We start from the raw sequence: 17,500 nt of genomic DNA, 5'->3' as shown, positions 1-17,500 counted from the left end.
AGGCCTTGATTTTTGTGCACCACCTGATTTAGTTGCCTCTTACGACAAGCAAGGGGTACTGAGGACCTATTCTAACCCCAGAGCTGTTTACTTATACAGATTGTCCGTATTTTCCATGGATTTTAAAGTCATTATACGCTTTACGGATTCACGTCAAAAATCTATGATTTTTCCACAAATCTGGGGGGGGGAATCAGTTTCCGAAATTTGCCGATCGGTATGATAAAGAAGCTTGTCAATTGAATTAAACTGGTTCACCGCTGATTGGTCCGAGGAGAGAAGCGAGGTCAATAGGGAACCAATTTAGTCAATTGAAATGCACCATTGATATTGATTTATGTCAAACTTTTTAAAAAGCATGGATGGCGAATGTCAGATTGATGAGAATGCAAATGAAACATCCAAACCCATTCAGAGGTTCAAAACAAGAAAATAATATTAATATGCCCTAAGTTTAAGGACTCATACAGAGTGCTTTGGCTATGCCTCGAACAATCAAAGAAAGCATCTAGATCACAGGGTGTTTTGCAGCGTGTGCAACATGGACTTCAGCTGCTGTCACGGAGGCAAAAATGACTGCAGACACATTCAGAGTAAACAACATAAAGACCTATTGAAGCTGAAAGTGTCTAATAAGTCAATGACAAGATTCATGGATATTTCTGATAACTCTGAACTTAACCACCAGCGTGCAATAACTAGTGAAGTAAATGTTTGTTTAATTCAATATGGTGTATTTAATTTTTGTTCCATTTTTTATCAAGTTCAAATTGTTTTGAATGCTATGAATGGTATAGTGAATTTTTTGTAGAAAAGAAATACTTGAAAGTTTTTTTAAAAGACTTGTATTTTGGATATTTTTATAGAACATGTACCTCCAAAAACAGAACTAATAACAGTAAGCCCTGCACCAGAAATCCCACATCTACCAATGGCTGAATCCCCACATCTACCAATGGCTGAATCTCCTCAAAAAGTACCCCAGTTCTACAGACGAGTTCTTCCACAGAGCTGTATATCATTTTACTCACAGGAAGGGAAGAAGATTTTCCACGAAGCCCTGGAGTCTGGTCACATGGAGTGCTACTTTAAGTTGGCAGCCCAGTTCCGGACACAGGATGAGCCGGCTTTCTGCGGACTGACCACTCTTGTGATAGCATTGAATGCTCTGGAGGTAGACCCAGGGGAGGTGTGGAAAGGTAATGAATAGAGGGGTGCTTTGTTGTATTTACTTCAATGAAGATTGTGGTACATGCATAGTGGATCTGGGGCCTACATGGCTGAGAGGTTAGAGCATCATGCTCAAAATCACACTGCCTCTCACCTCTGGTCTGCGCGAGTTCAAATCCCACTCCGGTAAGTGCGAAAGTTTCCCAGTTTACTTGTGGAAGGTGGGTGGTCTTTCCCAGGTACATTGTATCTGGGTTCTCTCGTCCACCAATAAAAACTGGGTGCCACCAGATAACTGAACAAGAGGCCCATGGGCCACATCGCTCACCTGAGTCACCTTGGCCCATATCTGAAGATTTTCCATATATATTTGCATGTAAAACCTTAGTCCCTATTATGGCCCAAACTACCCTTTGCAAACTTGAATCTACACTATGTCAGAAAGCTTTCATGTAAATGTCAACTTCTTTGGCCCAATGGTTCTTGAGAAGATTTTTAAAGCTTTTTCCTATATTTGTATGTAAAACTTTGATCCCCTATTGTGGCCCCATCCAAGCCCCGGAGCCCATGATTTGAACAAACTTGAATCTGTATTATGTCAGGAAGCTTTCATGTAAATCTCAGCTTTTCTGGCTTAGTGGTTCTTGAGAAGAAGATTTTTAAAGTTTTTCCCTATATATTTGTGTGTAAAACTTTGATTCCCCCCTTGGAGCCCCATCTTATCCCCGGGGGCCATGATTTGAACAAACTTGAATCTGCATTATGTCAGAAAGTTTTCATGTAAAAATCAGCTTTTCTGGCTCAGTGGTTTTTGAGAAGAAGATTTTTAAAGATTTTTCCTATATATTTGTATGTAAAACTTTGATCCCCTATTGTGGCCCCATCCAACCCCAGGGGCCCATGATTTGAACAAACTTGAATCTGCATTATGTCAGGAAGCTTTCATGTAAATCTCAGCTTTTCTGGCTCAGTGGTTTTTGAGAAGAAGATTTTTAAAGATTTTTCCTATATATTTGTATGTAAAACTTTGATCCCCTATTGTGGCCCCATCCAACCCCAGGGGCCCATGATTTGAACAAACTTGAATCTGCATTATGTCAGGAAGCTTTCATGTAAATCTCAGCTTTTCTGGCTTAGTGGTTCTTGAGAAGAAGATTTTTAAAGTTTTTCCCTATATATTTGTATGTAAAACTTTGATCCCCCCTTGTGGCCCCATCCTACCACCGGGGGCCATGATTTGAACAAACTTGAATCTGCAATATGTCAGGAAGCTTTCAGGTAAATTTCAGCTCTTCTGGCCCAGTGGTTCTTGAGAAGAAGATTTTTAAATGACCCCACCCTATTTTTGCATTTTTGTGATTATCTCCCTTTTGAAAGGGACATGGCCCTTCATTTGAACAAACTGGAAAGCCCTTCACCCAAGGATGAAAAGCATGTTTGGTTGAAATTGGCCCAGTGGTTCTGGAGAAGAAGTCGAAAATGTGAAAAGTTTAACAGACGGACAGACAGACGACGGACAAAAAGCGATCAGAAAAGCCCACTTGAACCTTCGGTTTAGGTGAGCTAAAAATTGTTGAGTGTGGCGGAAAACAGCAAAACAAACAAACATACAGGATCTTATGAGGGTAAAGTGTAACAACTAAGTAGTTGTAGGGTACATTTTATATAGAGAAATTCTTATCAAATTTTTGCATAATGAAATAGATAAAATTTAGGTACATTTTTTAAAATTGTTATCTGAATTTGTCCTGCTTCATGTATAAATGAATTGGTATGAATTTCGATCAAAAATTTTGTTGCCATATTTCAGGACCTTGGAGATGGTACCATGAGACAATGCTAGACTGCTGTATTCCCATCAGCCTGGTGGAGCAGGAAGGAATCACATTTAATCAGTTTATCTGTCTGGCTGAATGTAACTCACTAGATACCCAACCCACAAAGTCGGGCACTGGGGGGACGCTAGAACAGTTTAGGGAGAAAGTCGTTGAGTACTCAAAGAGGGATGATGCTTTCCTGATTCTCAGCTACTCACGGAAAACACTCAATCAAACAGGTTAAGCCTATTGAATAGTGAATACACATACAGGTAAACTACCGATATGTCGAATACCACGGATGTCTTGAAGTCAACGACCCCAGTCGGTTTTTACTATATTTATGATTTTAAAAAAACCAGTATCTCGAACACGGAAATCTCAAATACCTGGCTTATCTCGAAGTAGATTTCTGGTCCCAAGTGCTAAAAACACATGCATTATCTCGAAGTCCAAGAAGTTTTGCGCTCCATTGAATTCACACCTGAAGTACTCAATCATCCTGTTATGTTAATTTTACGGTCTGATGGACGTTTTCGTGAGGTCTAGCACAGGCTTCATGGGACCATTGCTAATAATCACGCCTTATTAGCCCCAAGCTTTTGATTTGGTAGCTTTATCTAATTATGCAGACTGGGTGTTTGGAGGTGATAATGAAATGTTCACTTATAAGTAAGATGACACGATAATTAAACAAATAGCCTGGACGATTACTGAAATGTTGTCGTAATTCACGCTTACTCTTGCTATTACAATCAAAGTAAATACTGAACACATCAAAGTGATATGGACATCATGAAATTAAACAATTAAAGACCTTTAAATTTTATTATGAATATCAGCACCATAATTTAAAATCTTCAGTACACATCATGTCTGATAAACAATCTAACGAAGGACCCAGTATCCAACCCAGGGGATAGTTTGATTATCTGACAGTGATGTAAAAAGGAAACAAAGTTCATACAATCGAAACGAATTCATTAGTGCTCTTACATACAGCTCTTACAGTGCTGTTAACAAACAAAAAAAACCCTGTTGTTTGTTATTATACCTATGTCCTTTTTATGTATTTAATTATTCCTAAGGGTTGTTTTAAATTGTTTCATATGTTATTAGGGTAATCATATCATTACATTGGCGCTATATATTAATAATAGTATTTATGTATTTTAATTCTGACACTATGAATATTTTATTCACATGTATGTGCACATCGATTTTATATTATCTTTTCTTTCACATTTGTGAAGCGCTTTAGAGAAGTAATGTTGATAGGGCGCTATATAAATCAATTACAATTACAATCATTATAACTCTAGTGCTTTTGTTTACGTTTATTAACAATTTTAATGAATGATTATAGAACAATATTTCCCGTCTCCATCTTCATAATTATACCCAACCCCAACCCCAACCCCCCCCCCCCCCCCCGCAACAAGTTGTGGGGGGGTATACTGGAATCGGGTTGTCTGTCTGTCTGTCCGTCCATCCGTCCGTCTGTAGACGCAATGGTTTCCGGGCTCTAAAGCATTATCGTTTCCACCTACCGTCACCATATCATATATATGGACTACCCATGGGATGAAGATGTTCCCTATCGATTTTGGGGTCAAACGGTCAAAGGTCAAGCACACTGGACATCGAAGTAGCAATATGGTTTCCGGGCTCTAAAGCATTATCCTTTCCACCTACCGTCACCATATCTTATATATGGACTACCCATGGGATGAAGATGTTCCCTATCGATTTTGGGGTCAAAGGGTCAAAGGTCAAGTGCACTGGACATCGAAGTAGCAATATGGTTTCCGGGCTCTAAAGCGTTATCCTTTCCACCTACAGTCACCATATCATAAATATGGACTACCCATAGGATGAAGATGTTCCCTATCGATTTTGGGGTCAAAAGGTCAAAGGTCACGCGCACTGGACATCGAAGTAGCAATATGGTTCGGTTTGTCATGCCATTTGTTTTTTACACTCAGAAAAGAGGTAGTTTATACCTATTACCAACACCCTTTGGGAGATTGGGGTAAGCGGGGGTATTCTTAGTGAGCATTGCTCACAGTACCTCTTGTTATTACAGTGATCGGTTTATCATTTGCAAAGCGCAACACAAATCTGGGTATCAGAAATACTGAACTGAACGTGATAACGGTGATTATCGCTATGAAAAACGGCAGAAATTCATAAAATGTAAGCTTTGCAGTATCAAATAAAGTAATTGATACTTACTATATATGCAAATGCAAACATATTTTTAAAAATCCCTAATTTTATAAACTTTTACCGCCTAAAGTGTGTTTATTTACCTGTTAAATAGACCAACATAAAACATTACACAATATTGGTGTCAATTTCATGAACTTCAATTTCTCGAACCCTCAGATATCTCAAAAGTTTTTTTTCAGTCCTAATAAGTTCGAGATATCGAAGTTTACCTGTATATCAAATGTACACAAATTAAAACAGGTGCTTGACTTTTCATATAGAGTTATAATTTAAAGTAACAAAGAGAAATTATAATCAGTGTTTAGTGATTGAACTCTTGGTTTGTAAATACCTGTAGAGTGCCTTTAATGAACTCTTGGTTTGTAAATACCAGTAGAGTGCCTTTAATTAGGACAGAATCATGATGTTGACACTTCTTTTTTGACATTTTTTGATATGATTTTTGTCCCAACATGGATTGTATACACATGTATAATAATGGATACACTGATGCTATGGTTGAAGTATATATACAAATGATGTTATGGCATAGAGACCTTTGTATATAGTACATGTACTTGTAGGATCACAAGTGATTTTGCAGAGTAACGTGAATAATTTTTACACAATTGAAAGATACTCACATGTGCATTAAAATTTTGTAAAGTCGGATATTGAAAAATCAAGGTGTGACTTCTTTGTAGGTGATGGGCATTTTTCTCCTGTGGGAGGGTACCACCCTGAGAAAGACCTGGTTCTGATGTTGGACACCGCTAGGTTTAAGTATCCCCCACACTGGGTCTCTGTGGAGCTCCTCTGGGATGCCATGCATGCTCTCGACAAAAGCACAGGTAAAAGTTTCTAAATTTTCTGATGTGGATGGGGCAAAATTTTCCTCCATGCTATTATGGCCGTGCATTCTATCAACATGTAACTGTTCGTTTGCCATCAACACTTTTTATACGCCTGTCAAAGATGGGATGTATTATGGTATTGCATCGTCCATCTGTCTGGACCTTATGTGCAAAATGAACCGTAATCTACAGGATCTTGCAACTTGGTACATTTGATCATCACGATGAGAGGAAGATGCCTATTGTTTTTCAAGGCTATAGGTCAATGTTTTTCAATGTCAAAGGTCAAGGTTGTAGTATTATTTAATAGGATAGCCTTGTAGGCAGAATACATACTGAACTATTAGGACTAGGACCATCAAACTTGGTACACATACTCCTCATGTCAAGTGGAGGACGCTTTTTAGGTCACCTAAGTAAACTCAGGTGGCCTATTGCAATTGGTTTTCGTCCGTCTTGCATTAACAATTGAACATTTTTAACTTCTTCTTAATAACTACCAGTCCGATTCTTTTCAAATTTGATATGAAGCATCATTGGGACAAGGGGGACGTAATGGTCAGTTATTAAATGTGTGAACAATAGACATTTTTAACTTCTTCTTGATATAGAATATCATTCCAATTCTTTTCAGATTTGGTATGAAACATATTTGGAACAAGGGGAACATAAATTGTAAATTTCAGGATTCCTGCACCCCTGGGGCCTTAGTGGCAGGGCAAAAACTGCCCAAAAATGACAATTTTTCAAAAATCTTCTTCTCAAGAACTACACACATGTAAGAAAAACTAAATGCATAGTAATGTAGAGCAGGAAGGCCTCTACCAAAATTGTAAATTTCATGATCCCCGGGGTAGGGGTTCTGACCCCAGGGCGGGGCCAAACTTGTTATATAGTGTTTATGTGTAAAACACTTAAATAACATCTTCTTTAGTGCTATTGATACTGAATTAAAAATAAATAGATATTTAAAAAGAACAAGTAGTCCTTTACTAAAATTGTAAATTTGATAATCCCAAGGGTAGGGATTTTGGTATCAGGGTGGGACCAAAATGGTTAGTTATTAAATGTGTGAACAATTATAATAGACATTTTTAACTTCTTGATAACTATCATTCCAATTCTTTTCAAATTTGGTATGAAACATATTTGGAACAAAGGGAACATAAATTGTAAATTTCGGGATTCCTGCACCCCTGGGGCCTTAGGGGCAGGGCAAAAATGCCCCAAAATGACTAATTTTCAAAAATCTTCTTCTCAAAAACCACACACATGAAAGAAAAACTAAATACATAGTGATGTAGAGCTGGAAGACCTTTACCAAAATTGTAAATTTTATGATCCTCGGGGTAGGGGTTCTGACCCCAGGGTGGGGCCAAACTTCATTAAATAGTGTTTATGTGTAAAACACTTAAATAACATTTTCTTTAGTGCTTTTGATACTAAATTGAAATTAAATGGATATAGCAGGTAGTCTTTTACCAAAATTGTAAATTTGATTTTCCCCAAAGTAAGGGTTTTGACCCCAGGGTGGGGCCAAACTTTGTATATATAGTATTTATGTGTAAGTTTGCTGATACTGTATAAAATCTAAATGCATACTTAGGAATAGCAGAAAAGGATATACAAAAAATGGTGAATTTTACAACCCAGGGTTATGACTTTAGGATGAGTCCAAATTAGTCATATATTTTGATGTTTTAATGTTAATACACCTATTATTTAAAGTCTTTCATCAGTGTATGCACTTTTGAGGGCAGTGAAGTTTTAAGAACACATCTTGTTTTATACTGTTACTGAACATTAGAATTTAGCTTAGATATTCAGAACAGGAATTTTTTTTCTAGATTTCAGTCCATGGAAGTAGTGATACTTTTTCACTAGTATTCAGGTGACCGATAAGGCCTGTGGGCCGCTTGTTGTTCTTCAAGGTCAAGGTCATATCAAGTAGTAGGAAAACCTTGTAGGCTTGATACGAACCAAACTGTTGGGACTAGGACTGTCAAACTTTGTACTCGTACACTTTATGCGAAGTGGAGGATGCCTATTGTTTCTCAAGGTCAAAGTCACAGTATCACTTACAGTAGTAGAAAACCCTTGTTTTCGTTATGGATACAGATATTGCCCTGAGATTTAGTCACAAGCTTCCTCTCGGAGGAATACCAGTTCAGTTTGCATTTCAGCTGGATTGGTGCATCATGACCTACTTTAGGGATAAAATAGGTCAAACAGTTTTCCACATTTGTTTTCGTTATAAATACAGGTATTGCCCTGAAAGTTTGTCACAGCCTCTCTCTCAGAGAAAAACATAATCAGTTCACATTTGTCCCATGGGGATGCAGGTTAGAATAGGTCCTCAGTACTCCCTTGCTTGTCGTATAAGGTGACTAAATGGGGTGGTCCTTCGGATGAGACCACAAAAACCGAGGTCTCGTGTCACAGCAGGTGTGGCACAATAAAGATCCCTCCCTACTCAAAGGCCATAAGCGCCGAGCATAGGCCGAAATTTTGCAGCCCTTCACCAGCAGTGGTGACGTCTCCATATGAGTGAAATATTCTCGAGAGGAAATTTAAACAATATTCAATCAATCAGTTCACATTTCAACTTAATTGGTGGACTAGCTGTGACTCAAGGGCTAAAAGAAGGTAAAATAGGTTTTGGAACTTTTTCTCATCATGGATGAAGATATTGCACTGACATTTTGTCACAACCTCCCTCTCAGAGAAATAAATAATCAGTTCACATGTCAATAGATTAATGCACCATGACCTACTTTAAGGCTTTTCTGTTCAGAATGTATATGATATCAATTCAGAGTGCATACTAGTAATGTGCTTACAGGTCCAACAGGTGTACATGTATGTTGTACTGTTTGCGATACTTTTGTTAGCTCACCTGAGCTGAAGATCCATTGAGCTTTTGTGATCAAATTTTGTCCATTATAATCTCCACATTTTCTACTTCTCAAGATCCACACAGCCAAATTCAACCAAATTTGGCACAAAGCATCTTTAGACCAGTGAAGAACAATTTGAATTCTCTCAAATGTTAAAAAATAATTTTCTCATGAACCAATGGACTAGAAAGTCATAACTTACGCAGAAGCTCCCTTATATTATAATAATAGATTTTGCAGTCCGTCGTTGATTATGAGACAGTGTCTTGCAATTTGATGATATGATGATGATAACATTATTTTCTAATGTACTGACAAATGCAACACATACTAATATACCGAGTTAATCGACAGGTGAACCAAGAGGCTATCTAACAGTAAGGCAGAAGACTTCATCTCACGTAGAACAGAAGAACATGCTGGCTCTTTTCAAACTCTCGCCATCCTTTGACATTGCCAATAGCAATGTCTTCAGTGCTGGAATCTCTCCTTTCATCTGTCAGTGGCAGGACTGGCTAGAGAAGGATAGTGTAGAACAACAGGACATGAAACAAACACTACAGTACATTATCAAGAATCTCAACAACTGTGCTAAGGCAGGTGAAGTGAAGGAAACTGTATTCACCACACAGATCGATATTAAATGTGCAGGAGATATTTCCCAGGCACACGCTTGTGTCGTCCATCAACTTCTTTCTAGCATTGGGAAGACACCACTCTTCACTGCTGTGACAGACTTCCTAACTCATCATGGTGGCGATCAGCATTTAGACAGACTTGGATGCATTGCTAGCAATATGTCCCCCGTACAGGCCGAGTGTCTCGTTGATAAACTTGGCACCGCCCACTTCGTAGTCATGTTCCTCCTCTCTTGGCCGTACGAGACCAGCGGCCCCCAAACAAACCAGAACAATGATGTGCTTATTAGACTACTTGTGGAGATGCATTCTGAGTCATGTGAAAAATTACTAGGCGGAGAATCAAACGTACTGAGGAAGCAATTTTCTAGCTTGCTGAAGCTTCAAAAAGAGAAGATGGCTAGGAAGAAAATGTGTGGTTGTCGCAAATGCTGATGCGCGGCTTAGCATAGAATATGTTACATTTATATTATAAACTTTGATGTGGGAAATATATTTGACATTCAAGGTGTAGGTATGCCTCTTTACAGTTTATTTTGGAATTTGGGAAATGCAGTGAAGTGTATTTTTATTCTGTTATCAACTAGTGCTTTGTTATCCACATCAAGTATCCCAACTGGGGAAGGAGGAGAGGAATGGTTTTTAGCATACTGTCATTCAATTTTATTTCTGTGTATCCTCTCCATTAATGCGTTAATTCATATACCTTTACACTTATTTTGTCACATGTTTTTAGGAGGGAAAGAAGGGGGGGGGGGGGATTAACCTCAGTCAAATACCTTGTTATAATTTACATTTGTAGCTCTTGCCACTGCTTTATAAAATATGTTGTTGTAAATTATAATACATTTAAATTATGTGTAGGACATTTTGTGTTAAAGATTTGTTTGTTTTGATTTTTGTTTTTGAGCAGGTTTATTCCAAAGAAACATTGTGCAGCTCCAATATGTCCCCTAAAGGATAAGATTTACATGTATACATGCACTATATTATGATATATGTCACAAGCAGCACCTGAAGCATATTAAATGTGAGGGCATGTACATGTATAAACCATGTCTTTTGGGGTCAAATTAGAGCAGAATCAGACAATGAGTGATGCAAATAATATGTATGGAAATGATTCACCTCTGCCAAGAGGTAGTGATGTTTTTGACAGCAGACTTTACACATTTATGCTATGTAGGCTTGGAAAGGGACATCTACTTCTAGGTGCATAGGCCCAGCATCAAGCAGGTCCACAGTTTTGTTTGTTGAAGGTTTGAACTGTCGCAGCAAGATTGCCTTTTCTTCAAACAATTTAATCAATGGGAACATGTCATGTGTAGCAGGTCTGATTGCAGTAGTCTTAGTAGTACTCTATTATTATTTTTTTTGGTATCCTTCCTTTGAATTGCTGATGCATGGATAGACAGCAAACGTACAATAGACAAAAAACACTGGACCACAACCTGTTCAACCAGGCTAACCGCGGATGGTTACGTAATTAGAATAAATCAATTAATGATTAGTTCAATTACGAAAGGCGTTATGATAATAGTAATCAATTTCACAAGCACAGAATAGTTTAAAATTCACTGTCAACACAGCATATGTGGCATAGAAACTGTTAACATGGTGTGCACTGACGTCTGCTTCACAAAAGGTATGCCACAACAAATGTGTCAGAAAATTAAGACAAGGAAAAAGTACCTGATAAAAAACCCACCAAAAACTAATAGAACACATCAGTCAGTTATATGTATAATATGGGGTGGGTGGGTGGAATTTTGGACAGATGATATAATACAGCGCAATCTGATTAAAATCAGCTCCTCGATCCGCTCCTTTATTTCTTTTGATTTGTCGCTACTCGAGTATATGATCCTCGAGTAGCGACAAATCAAAAGAAATAAAGGAGCGGATCGAGGAGATGATTTTAATCCGTTTGTAATACAGCGGCAATTCACACGAAGTATTTACGACAGCTCTGGACGAGGTCAGCATCAGAAAGAATACACCGAAGGACCCCATTATCCCGATCTAATTTAATTATGCATTTTTAAGTATTTCTCCTAAAATAAATACATTCATTTTATAAAAGTGAAATGTAAATGTTGTTATTTATACAGAGAAAACCAGCAAAGTATGTTTAAAGTTAAAAAAAAACAGGGTAAAAAAACATTAAAGCAGTATTCGCTGAGTGTTATTGGTCGTGGCATACAAGAATTTGTAGGATGTCAATCACAACATGTATGAGGAGACCCACTCAAATGCAACCTCAATCATCAAAGAAATGCAACTTCAATCATCAAAGAAATGCAACATCAATCAACACCACCATCACTGACCACCGCAGATGTTAATTAGTTAGAATATGTGAAATTAAGCCAATTTTTGGCACAATTACACAATTAGTTGTGATTAAGTAATTAATTTCACAGCAATCGCAAAATCTGTTCGTATTTCATTTGCGCAGATATCAACACAACAGGACTTGTGAAATCAGTTGGCTCGGTGTATATAAAGGCTATAAGGCTGCAAACGGGTGCACTGTAAACTAAGCTGTGACACCACTTCTGAGGAAGACGCCAGTGAACTGATCTTCGACCAACCTCGTCCATTTTGCACAAATTACATCATGTACCAAGATACACTGCCACGCTTGAACACAAATCACCCGAATCCTTGTAAATTGTTCAGAAATACACTTTCCAAATGATTTAAATGAACGCCATCCAGTATCAAAAACTATGATCAATATTTTTCTTTTTTATCAAATCTGCCTATCCTCTACCTGCAGAACGGACTTACCGGCTACACTATTGGAGATGACGCATTAATCCCTATTGCTTCATTATATTGGGGATTTGACTTACCGGCTACACTATTGGAGATGACGCATTAATCCCTATTGCTTCATTATTGTGGATTTGTTTGGTTTTTGCCTCCCGTCGATTTTTTTTTTTTTTTACTAAGATAGCATACCTGATTCTGATAAAATCCGGCTGAATCGAACTAATTGGGTATACCTGGCGACTCGCTTAGAATCAAGTGACCCGACTACCGTACAGTAATGGAAATGTTGACCTCTTCTATAAACATTATTTGGCATAGAAATAACCAACGCATTTACAAATCATGTTTATTTCACCAGTGTAATTGGATTTAAAACATTATATCTTAGGATAAACCACTCTCGATACAGCTGTCTCCAAGGACGCCAACTTGAAGCCGCCTTGGCCTATTAAAATTTTCCCACCCAATCGGCTTACCCGGCGGGAAGCGTGCGCAATTCAGGCTCTCAATCAAGCGTGTCGCTGGTCATCGCCGATTAACCCGAGTGCGCCGGATCGCTAGAATCAAGTACGCAAATTGAGACGTCACCAGTTATAGGTGAAGTACCACATAAGACCGATGCTTAGCGCCTACGACCGTGGCAATGAGAGTTCTTTCTCGCAAAATTGAACTTCCGTTTTAAAAGTTGTATCCAAAAGACCCGTGATTCTCTCTTAAATGCCGAGTGTTTGGCGAAGGAACTATATACATATGTTTACGTCTTAGTTTGACGCAGTCTTGACACGAGCTCGAACTCACGACCCTTCTAAATGCCGAATGTTTGGAGAAAGAACTATCACTTTTTGGGTTTGACACGAGCAGTGCTCGAACTCACGATCTCCCTATTAAGGCGAGAACGCTCTACCACTGAGGCACCGCAAACGGTCGTTATTGTGGGAATACCCCCCCCCCCCCCCCCCCCCCCCACACGCACTTTGTGAACGTTAATGGGGCCAAACCAAAAGTAATGTAGGGGAAAGTACTGTTTAATAAAAAGCAGGTGGCTACCGATAAATGAAGTTAAACATGTGCAGCAGAGTGTTTTTCACTCCAGTATCGCTGTGAATTACCATAACGATTTGAACTGATTGAAATCCATTAAAGATTTTACCTATTTCAAACCAGATCGAGTATCCCTACCACAAGATCCACATGTTCTAACTCAAAACCTATATTGGTTTCACCTGGCCTGGACTGAGAAGCTGTTAAAGCGTGCTTGATGGCTGTTCAATACACCGTACTGGAACATTGCCTCAAGACCACAGGGGGCCCCAAGACTTCGCACTGGTTGGGGCCCAGGGGGCAAAGCTCCTGGATTATAGGCTCTTACTTGCCTTTCTCGGTAAATTTTCTGTGTTTCAATTTAAGCTTCCTGAAGAAACGAATGCTAATATACTGATTATCTTAATATTTGAGGCACAATGCAAGACAAAGAAACCTATCTATCGAGACTGGTGTATATATATATATATATATATATATATATATATATATATATATATATACACACACATACACACATGTATATATAGCTCTAGATGTTCTACTTGTACCTGATTGCTGTCCAGCGATGGAAGACTGCCTGTGTTGTTAAACTTGCTATGGTGGACTGCGTTGACGGCCCCGAGTGATGGCCAGACATGTCCATTGCATCGTCATTATTCGCTGTTTCCATATAATGGCCCCAGCAGCTGACGCAACAACCATTACAATTATGGCCTATGCTCTTTGCTCCCTCCACTTTGGCTCAGACCCAGTTTTTGTATGGGAGGGGGCCCTCTGTCCCTCTTATTTCCTGGAAACATCTTGATGGCTCAAAATTTAAAAAAAAAAAAAAAACTACCAAGTAATTTTCCAGTATAATTTGATAGTCTGAAATTTAACATGTGGTTACTTAATGTGCATATAGGCTACAGATCAAGTTTCACTTTTGTTTTGGTTGACCTATTCTGACCAAAAGTGTAAGACTTAGTTTCAGTCTCTTAGTTTCATAGTTGGATGAACTTCAGATCCAGTTTTTGTTTGGGAGGAGGTCCTCTGTTCCTCTTATTTTCTGGAGACATCTTGATGACTCGAAATAAAAAATCTCAAATTATTTTCGACTGCTCTGGACGCGGTCAGCATCAGAAGGGAAACTGACCTCAAAGTGCTAAACAAATATACTGAAGAACCCCAATATCACGAACACGAGATAATGTAACTCATTTCTCGTGAAATAAAGATATATAGCCTCACGGCGAGTGTGACCGGTTGGCAGGGGATGCTTACTCCTCCTAGGCATATTTTCCCATTTCTAGATGTCTAGGGCTTAGCGCTCAGGACTGTGGCAGTGATGGCTTTTTAACGTGCCAATGCCTGCTGCAATGCGGAACCTTAGTTTTTAAAGTCATATCCTAAAGACTCATGATTCTCACTTTGGTGAAGTAGCAATTATTAGTTTTATGACAATGACACGAGCGGGACTCGAACTCACAACCTCCCAGTTACGAACCGGAAGCTCTACCACTGAGCTACAGCGAACGGGAACATACAGTAGTAAACTAGCTATGTACTACATTTCAGCTTCCTAACTCAAAGCATGATGAAAAAAGTGCGAAAAACCAAGTGGAACAGACTGACTGACAGTTCGACAGATGAAACCTATCGTCTACTCTCCTTCAGTTACACCGGTACGGAACTAAAAACACAGGTGCTTGGGTTCAGGACCCCCCCACCCCCACCCCCCCACCACACACCTCCGAATAAGCTACATGAGTTGATTTAATTATTTTTTTTGTTGAAAATATTTCTAATACATGTCAACAGCGTCGTGCATACCCCATAAAGTCCAAAATAATTCTGTTATATATGTAATAACCAGTGAGGGTATTTTTCTAAAAGCTTATTCGGAGGGGGGGGGGGGGTCCTGAACCCAAGCACCTGTGACTAAAAATAAAGAGGTCTAACACAATGATAGATGTGATTTACTAGTATTTGTTTACAAATATAGTTTCAGTTGAGTTACAGGGGACTGATGTTTTATGAGGACACAAAAAATTGCTAAACTTAGTCTCATGGTTGACCGAATAATTTCTTGTAATTTGTCTAGTTCTCCGTATTTTTTATTCTGTGAATCTATACATGTATACCATTTTGTAATCGAGCCCATCAGATTCGCCGCATCTACATGTATTTACAAGAAATCAAACATTCCCTGGTATTACAAAAATAGCATCAGCCTACCCATCCAAATACATATTACCAGCATGCATATAATAGCATTCCTCAAGTAAATAGAGGCGCCGGTAGGGGAAATGTGTTGCTTTTCCAATACATTCCGAATGCTTGTTTTTAAATGAATAGTCTTTCCAATGTTTTCTTTTGAACAGAAAATATAAATGTTTTCAGGCATATCATTTAGGTTGATAACGTTTTAAACTAATTTGGGTGCAGCACTGAAAAATTCTATGCACTTTGGAAGAAAAATAAGAGGTCATACAGCTTTAATGTTAATTCATCAAGTTAACCTGTAACTTTATTAGCTCACCTAAGCTGAAAGCTCAATTGAACTTTTCTTATCACCTGTTGTCTGTCTATGCGTAAACTTTCCACATTTTTCATCTTCTTCAGAATCACTGGACCAATGTGATTCAAATTTGGCAAAAGCATATTGGGTAAAGAGCTTGGAACCAAATTTCTTCATTTCAGGATCCACGCCATTGCAAGGGGAGATAATTAGCAATTTGTTAAAATAAGGTTGGGTATTCAAAAATGTTTTCAAGAACCACTGGGACTAAAAAAACAAAAAAATGTGTGAAAGCTTCCATAAAGAGTGCAGATTCAAAAATGTTCGAAAATAACCCCAGGGAGTAGGGTGGGTACATAGCAGGAGATCAACGTTGTACATAGGTATGAATAAAACAAAATCTTCTCCAAATCCAAAATAGAATCAATAATTTGCAAAAATTCTCAAAGTGTGTGGATTCAATTCAATTTTTTTCCTTCAAATTTTGGACCCTGAGGTAGGGTTGGGTTCAAACCGGGGATCAACTATTATATAATGCATGCATACAGGAAACAAAAAACTCTTCTCCATGACAGCAAGGCTCAAACTGATATTAAAGCATCTCCATGTTGTGTAGATTCAGAAACCCTGTAGAGTTAGGGTGGAGTCAAAATATGAAGATTAGGTACGAGCGTTGTAGCTCATGGGCCTATTGTTTTTCTGTACACAAATTGTAAAGAGATGACGTAACTTGTGCATTACCTTTAATTTCATGAATAGGTGTAATATGAGCTGTCTCCCACGTGTTTGGAAGTTTACCAAGAGACAATGAGAAATTATATTTGTAAGGGATTTGTGAATAGATTAGGGAATATTTCTAATCATCCAGGTGATATACCATCAAGACCCGGAGGCTTGTTTTAATGCATTCAAGGTTAGTAGTGTACAACGTTCTTTCCAGATATGATAGAATTATCTACATGATAGAATTATCCAGATATGATAGAATTATCTACATGATAGAATTATCCAGATATGATAGAATTATCTACATGATAGAATTATCCAGATATGATAGAATTATATTCAGATATGATAGAATTATCTAGATATATGATAGAATTATCTAGATATGATAGAATTATCTAGATATATGATAGAATTATCTAGAATTATCTAGATATATGATATAATTATCTAGATATATGATAGAATTATCTAGATATGATAGAATTATCCAGATGATGGTTTATACGTCTCGGACCATGTAGTGATACGTCAGAATATGTGTGTGGTGGAAACATCAACAAGAATTACATGTATCAAAATTTAATGCATTTGCTTCTTGAGTAGGACAAATTAGTGGTTTACCTGATAATTTATGGAGCAACATAGACTTGTGTTTCGGTTGGCGGATCTAGAGGGGGGTTTAACAGAAGTTGTAACTCCCCTCTGATTGGATGGTCATTTAGTTTTGCCATTTAAGGGTCTTCAACCCCCTCTCCCTTTGGGGGTGGGGGATGGAAAATTTACAAACTTGAGTCGCAACACCCCATCAAAATTTTCTAGATCCGCCACTGTGGTTATCATTAAGTTTTAAATTCTCCAACAT

The 17,500-nt window shown here is 38.2% G+C and overlaps 2 protein-coding genes across 8 annotated transcripts in view; both read left to right on the top strand.

Moving 5' to 3' along the window:
- LOC125673161 (glutathione gamma-glutamylcysteinyltransferase-like) overlaps positions 1-10,483 on the top strand; it is an 18,141-nt gene extending 7,658 nt beyond the window's left edge. The window contains exons 3-6 of the mRNA XM_048909566.2: positions 867-1,199; positions 2,981-3,226; positions 5,903-6,049; positions 9,304-10,483. Of these exons, the coding sequence (XP_048765523.2) occupies positions 867-1,199; positions 2,981-3,226; positions 5,903-6,049; positions 9,304-10,022 (1,445 nt within the window). The 3' untranslated portion in view covers positions 10,023-10,483. The remainder of the gene's footprint in view (positions 1-866; positions 1,200-2,980; positions 3,227-5,902; positions 6,050-9,303) is intronic.
- A 6,210-nt stretch (positions 10,484-16,693) lies between these two features.
- Positions 16,694-17,500, top strand: part of LOC125673163 (glutathione gamma-glutamylcysteinyltransferase-like) — a 36,009-nt gene continuing 35,202 nt past the window's right edge. For 6 of the 7 annotated variants that reach the window (XM_056160714.1, XM_048909573.2, XM_056160712.1 and 3 more), the window contains exon 1: positions 16,717-16,822. The gene's annotated coding sequence lies outside the window, so the exon portion shown is untranslated. Of the gene's footprint in view, positions 16,823-17,500 lie in introns of all 7 variants that reach the window. The other variant, XM_048909570.2, reaches the window with a different exon arrangement.

This window comes from Ostrea edulis, chromosome 3, assembly GCF_947568905.1.
Source record: "Ostrea edulis chromosome 3, xbOstEdul1.1, whole genome shotgun sequence".
Classification (NCBI taxonomy): Eukaryota; Metazoa; Mollusca; class Bivalvia; order Ostreida; family Ostreidae; genus Ostrea; species Ostrea edulis.
Note: the sequence above shows the minus strand (reverse complement) of the source record. Positions and strands in the feature narration are given on the sequence as shown.